This window comes from Camponotus vicinus, unplaced genomic scaffold (assembly GCF_025532165.1).
Source record: "Camponotus vicinus isolate PSW18456_S1 unplaced genomic scaffold, iyCamVici1.0 SCAF_9, whole genome shotgun sequence".
NCBI classification, from domain to species: Eukaryota; Metazoa; Arthropoda; class Insecta; order Hymenoptera; family Formicidae; genus Camponotus; species Camponotus vicinus.
The window spans coordinates 11,307,041-11,314,924 of NW_028141981.1; the positions used below are offsets into that span (position 1 = coordinate 11,307,041).

Sequence of the window (7,884 nt, forward strand, 5' to 3'; positions counted from 1 at the left end):
TGTTTGCGGAGCAGTTTGCTGCCTTAAACATTTGGGTAGTCTCCTGAATCAGCTGCGCGGCCAGGTCTGGTGTTGGGGCCCCAGCGAGCTCCTCCTCCAGCTTCCACCTTGAGGAAAGCCTTCCATGCCTTAGTTTTAGGAACCGAGTTGTCAAAGATCTTTGCGATCCTCTCCTCGAGTTCCTTATCCTTCCTCTGCCTATCCCTCTCCTCTTTCTCTCTGACCAGGCGATAGTCTACGTATTCGTCCGTAGTAAATGGTCTTCCCGGTCCCCTCTTCTCCTGGGAGACTTCGTCATCTAGTACCGAGCAGACATCTATATTGTCGTCTTCCTCCGCTTCTTTTCTAGTGAACTCCCCTTCTTTGGCATCCCCGTCTATGGAGTCTGCATCAAAGTCGCCCATTTGCGCGACCTCCATATCGCTGCAGATCTTCGTAGGCGCTAGCGACTGGGTTAACCACGCGTGGTTGACCTCCTGCACGCGGCGGAGCAAGCTCCGCTTTGCGTCTCCCTGGCCTCTGTGCTAACAGTGGGGGTGGGACAAAGTCCCACGCCGCACAATGGGTCTAGAAGCTCCTTTTGTGGTTAAAATTCGAGCCGTGCGCCAATTCTTAACGGATTTTCATTATTTTTTTTTAATTTTTCGGAAATTGAATAATCTATACAAATATTCTGCGCCAATTTTGATTTCGTTCTAAATTCAAAATGGCGGATCCCATAAAGTGGGCATAAAATGCCAAAACTATGAATGCGAGTAAATTTGTAACAAACCGTGCATGTATTTACGAAAAAATATTATTATGTGTTGTATAGTCGATAATGACGAATCTGCAATTTAAGTAAAAGAAAATGGCGGATCCAAGATGGCGGAAAACTTAATAAATATACTTCGTAATATGAATGCTAATAAGTTCATTACATCTTGAAACATTACGTAAGACCCTTTACTAATATCAAGATATTCATCATGAAGAGGTAAATTTTTTTAGACTGTACGTACACATATATATTTTAAAATTGTCTTTTGTTCTTAATGTTTTAAATTTTTTTTGAGTTTTTTGATTTTTTCGATTTTTTATTTTTTTAGATTTTTTAAAATTTATTTTAAAGGATCAACAAATTAATTTACATTTAGTTTAATAGCAACTGTAATACATCTTCGTCTAATTCTACGGTAGTTTTTCGAGAATTACTTCTAAGACTGGTTATATACGGATCTGATGTGTAAAGTAATGTATGAAAGACATCTTCATTTGCGGCAAACCTGGAACATTTCCTAGCATGATGTAATCTGAACTTCTTGTCTTTATTTCTTGATTCCTGTGCATCTTCGGATAACTGTCCAAGTGGTAAAATGGCATTGTAACGAATTATATCCTCTCCATGAATTAATACTTTATGTACGGATGATGGCATATGATACCATTCATATTTAGTTACGTACAACTCTTTAGTCGAAGCAAGTTGAGGCAGACGGTGTATTTGTTAATACTTGTACCACCTTTCCATCTACCATTGTTACTTTAAAGAATCAACGTGTGTTATACAGGGCGATCCTGAAAAACGTTATGTCTTTAAAATGACGTATTCCTGACACCATTCTAAGACAATTTTTCCTTTACCAAAATTTGATTTGAAGCGTAGTTTTTGAATTATGAGCAAAAATAGTTAGTAAATCACGCGTCGGGTACAGAAAGCAGGCAGGAGCGGCGCGGCGTGCCGCGAGCGCGGGCGCAGCTGACCGCCCGATGGGTGATTATCACCGCATGAGTCGCTAACTATTTTATCTTATAACATAAAATTATGCTTTAAATAAAATTTTGGTAAAGAAGAAAATGTCTTAGAATTATGTCAGAAATATGTGTTCCTTAAAATAACGTTATTTTAATAGTGAAAAGTTGTTCCGGATCGCCGGCCGTCCGACGTTGCAATCAGCTGATTGCTACACGCGATGTGTGTATGGCGGAGTGTGTGCGTAAGAGAGAGAGAGAAAGAGAGAGAAAGAGAGAGAGAGGGAGGGTAGGAGGGACAGACATTCATACACACGCACGCACTTTTTTTCTCGCTTTCTTTCTCTCTTTTACGCAACACTCATACACTCTCTCATTCAGTCTCTCACTCACACTCTCTCGGTCACTCACTCACTCACTCACCTGCTTACTCACTTGCTCACTCACCTTGTAGCAGCGTAGCGAATCTTCATGCTATGTATTGTTGTTATCTGCTGCACGGTTATGATTGCTAGAGATGCGCGACACATCGAAATTTTTTCGATTATTAGTCTCACACTCGATTGACACAATACAGATTACACGATAACGAGTTTACTGTTTATTCACTCACTATTGATTTATCGATACCAAAAATTACTTTCAAAGAAACGCGAATGCAAACAGCACATGACTCGACGCGAAGCGACGGACCGCGGAGACTGCGCGACCACAAGAGTTATGTTGCCAGAAACGCGACACGCGACATCTAACAAACGACTTGCGCGTGGCGCGTGATTGACGCGAGATAAGACGAACGATCGGCTAAAACCTTCGCATTGCGAATGCGGTAGAAAACATGAAACGTATAATGACATACTTAAAAAATTAATTATTTATTATAAATAATAACTATTTCTAATTATAATAAATAATTATTATTTTAAAAAGCATGTGTTGTACGTTATTACGTTTTCGAAATTATTGCATTCACGATGCGAAGATTTAAGTCAATCGCAAGAATAATGTAATTTTAATTACGTCGCGTGTCGCGTTTCTGGCAACATAACTCTTGTTGTCGCGCAGTCTCCGCGGTCCGTCGCTTCGCGTCGAGTCATGTGCTGTTTGCATTCGCGTTTCTTTGAAAGTAATTTTTGGTATCGATAAATCAATAGTGAGTGAATAAACAGTAAACTCGTTATCGTGTAATCTGTATTGTGTCAATCGAGTGTGAGACTAATAATCGAAAAAATTTCGATGTGTCGCGCATCTCTAGCAATCATAACCGTGCAGCAGATAACAACAATACATAGCATGAAGATTCGCTACGCTGCTACAAGGTGAGTGAGCAAGTGAGTAAGCAGGTGAGTGAGTGAGTGAGTGACCGAGAGAGTGTGAGTGAGAGACTGAATGAGAGAGTGTATGAGTGTTGCGTAAAAGAGAGAAAGGGAGCGAGAAAAAAAGTGCGTGCGTGTGTATGAATGTCTGTCCCTCCTACCCTCCCTCTCTCTCTCTTTCTCTCTCTCTCTTACGCACACACTCCGCCATACACACATCGCGTGTAGCAATCAGCTGATTGCAACGTCGGACGGCCGGCGATCCGGAACAACTTTTCATTATTAAAATAACGTTATTTTAAGGAACACGTATTTCTGACGTAATTCTAAGACATTTTCTTCTTTACCAAAATTTTATTTAAAGCATAATTTTATGTTATAAGATAAAATAGTTAGCGACTCATGCGGTGATAATCACCCGTCGGGCGGTCAGCTGCGCCCGCGCTCGCGGCACGCCGCGCCGCTCCTGCCTGCCTTCTGTACCCGACGCGTGATTTACTAACTATTTTTGCTCATAATTCAAAAACTACGCTTCAAATCAAATTTTGGTAAAGGAAAAATTGTCTTAGAATGGTGTCAGGAATACGTCATTTTAAAGACATAACGTTTTTCAGGATCGCCCTGTATGTACGCATTTGTTTGTATACGCTTGTATACACGCAATAACTTCGACTACTGACTGCTAGTGTGTTGTATACCGAAAAGCTTCGACTGAAGTTGATTCACAGTTAGACTGTTTTTTTTTTTGGTAACCCTGGGGAAATGCTTTATGCATACCCCCGCACCCTCGGGGGAGGGGCGGGGGTTATGCGGGACTCCCGACCATAAACGCCGGTTTACCCGCTAAAACCCCAGGGATGGCCTTCCGCGCGTCTGGAGGGGCAGGCGGGGACCCGGGACTGGCTGATGCAATTCATCGGCATCCCCGACTGGTCTCCCCTCCGCGCTTAGGACCCGGCGGCCTTTTTGGTGCTGACCGCCGGGCCTCCATCCTGGGGGAGGGCGTAGCCCTCCCCCCTCCCTCCTAACTGTGGAGGAATGGGGCCATACCATCCTCCCACCTTCCTCGTGGACCCGCCTGGTCGCCTCGGGCCCCCGCCCTCGGCGACCGGGTCCAGAGGGAATCGCACAGCGGGGCGTCCGCGGACGCCTCCCGTGCATTCCAGGGGGGTACTCGGTCCCCCCCTTCAACTGCTAACTCCGCCCTTTGTTCGGGCTCGAGGGAGCCGTAGCTCACTCTCCTCTTCCAACGCCGCTCCTCTGACGTTGTGAGGAGGGAGAAGGGACTGGTCCTCTTCTCACCTCCTCGCCATCCCGCTTGGGTGCAGATCGGCGCTCGCGTGGGAGTAGGCGTTACGCTGCCTCTCCCCGCGTCTCATCTTCCCTGTGTTGGGAGGGACATAGCCCCCCTCAACGCGAGTCTCTGGCTCCTCCTGACTGCTGGGGCCGGAGGGGATGGAGGGGGGGTGTTCGTACAATCCCCTCGTCCCCCTCGGACTTCCCCTCCTCTTCGTCGCTGCTGTCCGCGACCGCCCCCCGCCGGTGTTGGTGGCGCTGCCAATTCCCGACGGCGGATACGCTCCGCCGTCTCCTTTTGCAGCACCACCTCGCAGAAGGCGACGACAGCCCTCCACACCTCCTCGCTGCCGACCATCTTGGCTACCAAGACTGGCAGCGAGAGGTTCTCCCCGGCCACCATCCTGAGTGCACGGCGCTGCTCGCACCACGCCTCGCAGTGTTCGAGGGTGTGCTGCGCCGTGTCACACAGGATGGGGCAGTGGTGGCACGCCGTGGTGGGTTCCCGGTTGATTTGACGCAGGTACTTGCCGAAGCAACCATACCCCGTCAGCACCTGCGTCAACCGGAATGTAACCTACCCCTGAGCTCTGTCTCCACTCGGAAAGACAGGGCCGGACGGCCTCGACGGTCCTCTGACCCGCTGTACGCGGGTCGGAGAGGAGAGTGTTCCACCTCTCCAACATTGACCCCCGGGCATAGATCCGGATGATCTTCTTGGCCTTGGGCGGCAGCCTTCCACCTATGGCCCCTAGAGCCTCCCGCTCGCACCGATATACTTCGGCGTACATCGAAGCGAGAAGCTCCAGGGGGGGCCACCTGCCAGGACGGTTGCCGCAGCGTGCGACACCGTCCTGTACGCCCTCACCACTCTGGCGGTCATGCATCTTTGCATACGGCGAAGGCGATCCTTCGCCTGCCGTCTGGCCGCCAGGTCTGTCACCCATATGGGTGCGCCGTACAGGGCCACTGAATTAATAGTGGCCATGTACATTCGGCGCACCCAACCATCCGGACCCCCAAGGTTTGGGAGGAGTCGGGCAAGTGCCGCCGCGACCCTCTCCACCCTGGGGGCAAAGGCATCGAAGTGATGCCCAAACGTCCATGTACCGTCCAGCAGGAGACCGAGATACTTTAATCGGTCTCCCACCAGGATGGAGGTATCACCGACACTGATATGGGTCGGCGGCGGTGCTCCGAAGGCTTTGTTATGGAAGAACATCGCCTCCATTTTCGGCACCGCCACTTGGAGACCCATATCAGTGATCTCCTTCACCACGCGTGCCACCGCAATTTCGGCCCTGGCCGCAGCGTCCCCCCAGCTATCCCCCACGGCCACAACGAGCGTGTCATCCGCATAGCAGATGGCGCTGCAGCCGCGGGGGAGCGGCAGGCAGAGTACCTTGTCGTATGCGAGGTCCCAGAGTAGGGGTCCCAGAACGGACCCCTGCGGGACCCCGCAGCGGATACTCCTGGTATGTTGGCCATCCTGGCCGACATACTCCAGACTCCTGTCCTGGAAATACTCGCTTATGACCCCCACGAGGTAGCAGGGGACCCCGCGCTCGCGCAAGGCGTCCCCCACTCGGTCCCAGGGCAGGGTGTTAAACGCATTTTTGATATCCAGCGATATCGCCATGCACACCCTGCCCTCCGACGTCGCGGCCTCCGCGAGGGATCTCACGCGCTTGAGGCGTCGATCGTGGATCTCCCCTCGCGGAAGCCGTACTGCTCCTCGTGGAGGTCTCCTTCCCGGGACAGGTGCTGGATGAGGCGGGTCGCGAGAATCCTCTCGAAAATCTTACCCACCTCATTCAGCAGGCATATCGGCCTGTATGCCGATGGAGTACCCGCTTCTCTGCCCGCCTTGGGAAGAAGGACCAGTTTGGCCTTCTTCCACTGCTGGAGGGACTGCCCGCGTCTGAGGCACTTGTTGAAGATGTGCCCCAGACGTGCGCCCAGAAAGTCTAGGGCACGGACCCATATCTTTCCCGGTATGCTGTCCGGACCTGGGACCTTACGAGACCCGATCCTCCGGACGGCCCGGGAAAGTTCAACCCCGGAGACTAGTTGCTCCTCGATCAGTTCGTGGGGTCCGTCTAGATCTGGATCCCACTCTAGAGTGGACCCCTCCACCAAACGTGGGAAAAGGGTATCCACGATGTCGCCGAGGAGCTGCGACTCCAGGGTCTCCGTCACCGGGGGCGTCCAGGCTCTGTGCCTTTTGAGTACAATCTTATACGGACCCCCATGGGTCCGTGTTTAGGGACGAGAGTAACTCGTCCCAGCATTTTTCCCTAGACCTTCTAATAGCGCTACTAAGGGCGCATCGGGCTCTTCTGAACGCAGCCAGGGCCTCCTCCCTCTCGTCTTCGTCCCCGTTTCTCGGGAACCTCGAGAGGGCCCTGCGAGCCTGGACCGACGAGCGACGGAGCTCCGCCAGCTCGTCGGTCCACCAATAGGTGGCCCGCCTGGGGGGGGTGGGACTTGGCGCAGATGCGATGCATTGTGTCCCGCAGCCAGTCCACCTCTCGGTGGATGTCCCACTCCCCCTCCTCCTCGTCCTTCAATCCCCATGTGGTGGCCATGAGGGCGATCTTCAATTTCTCGTCATCGAGCTTGGTGAGGGCCCACCGTTTCTCGCCCCCGGAGGGTGGGCGTCGCACTGGCTGACGCGCGATCCCGAGGACTACCTCGATGTACTGATGATCTGAGAGGGTTTCCCCCCTCAGATCCTCAATCACGCGTCAGCTGCTGACTCTGTGCGCGGCACTTGGGGAGGCCATCGTAATGTCAATGACTGACTCCCCCTGCGGCGGAACACATGTGCTGGCACGGCCCGTGTTTAATAAGCCGAGGCCGTGCCCGCTCATCCAATCCTCCAGGGGCTGCCCCCTGGGATTCCGGCGGGTATCGCCCCAGGCCGAGGACCTCGCGTTGAAGTCCCCGGCCACTATGATAAGGGCATCGGGGGTGTCGCGACGAATGTCATCAGCGATCACCCGCTCAAGGAGCGCGTTGTACCCATTGGAATCCCATCTCGGGGGGGCGTAACACGATATTACGTGATAGGGCCCCCACTTCGTTGCGATGTATCCCCCCCTCTCCCAATGGTCTGGAGAGGGGGGAGAGATCGACCGCCGCCGTGCCGCTGGTGTCCCCGACCCAATTTGGGTTATCCTCGGGGATCCGATACGGCTCGGCGACGATCGCCAATCCCAAACCACGCTCTGCCAGGCATTGCATCATGAGATGTTGCGCCTGACGGGCGTGATTGAGATTGGCCTGGAGGATCCGTGTGGCCATATCTAGACGCGATTACACGGCTCCTCCATTGCCACCTCCATGGGAGTGCCCTCCACGTCGATACGTGGAGAGCATTCCTCGGGCGCGTTCTTCGCGCCCCTTTCCTTCTCCTCTCTGCGCGGGAGTGGCTCCGTCTCCATCTTCTCCACTGTGGAGGAGGTGGAGGCTACCGCCATAACCTTCTCGGGGGCTGGGAGATTATGGTTCTTCCCCCTGCGGGAGGTGGCAGGCTTAC

General features: G+C 52.2%; 1 protein-coding gene across 1 annotated transcript; it reads right to left on the reverse strand.

Moving 5' to 3' along the window:
* Nucleotides 1-6,023: 6,023 nt before the first annotated feature.
* On the reverse strand, nt 6,024-7,649 carry LOC145977284 (uncharacterized). The gene is made up of 3 exons (XM_083109146.1): nt 7,409-7,649; nt 6,737-7,053; nt 6,024-6,578 (listed from the first exon to the last, which is right to left on the reverse strand). Exons 1-3 carry the CDS (start codon nt 7,647-7,649, stop codon nt 6,024-6,026), a joined length of 1,113 nt encoding a protein of 370 aa, XP_082965272.1.
* Nucleotides 7,650-7,884: the final 235 nt, after the last annotated feature.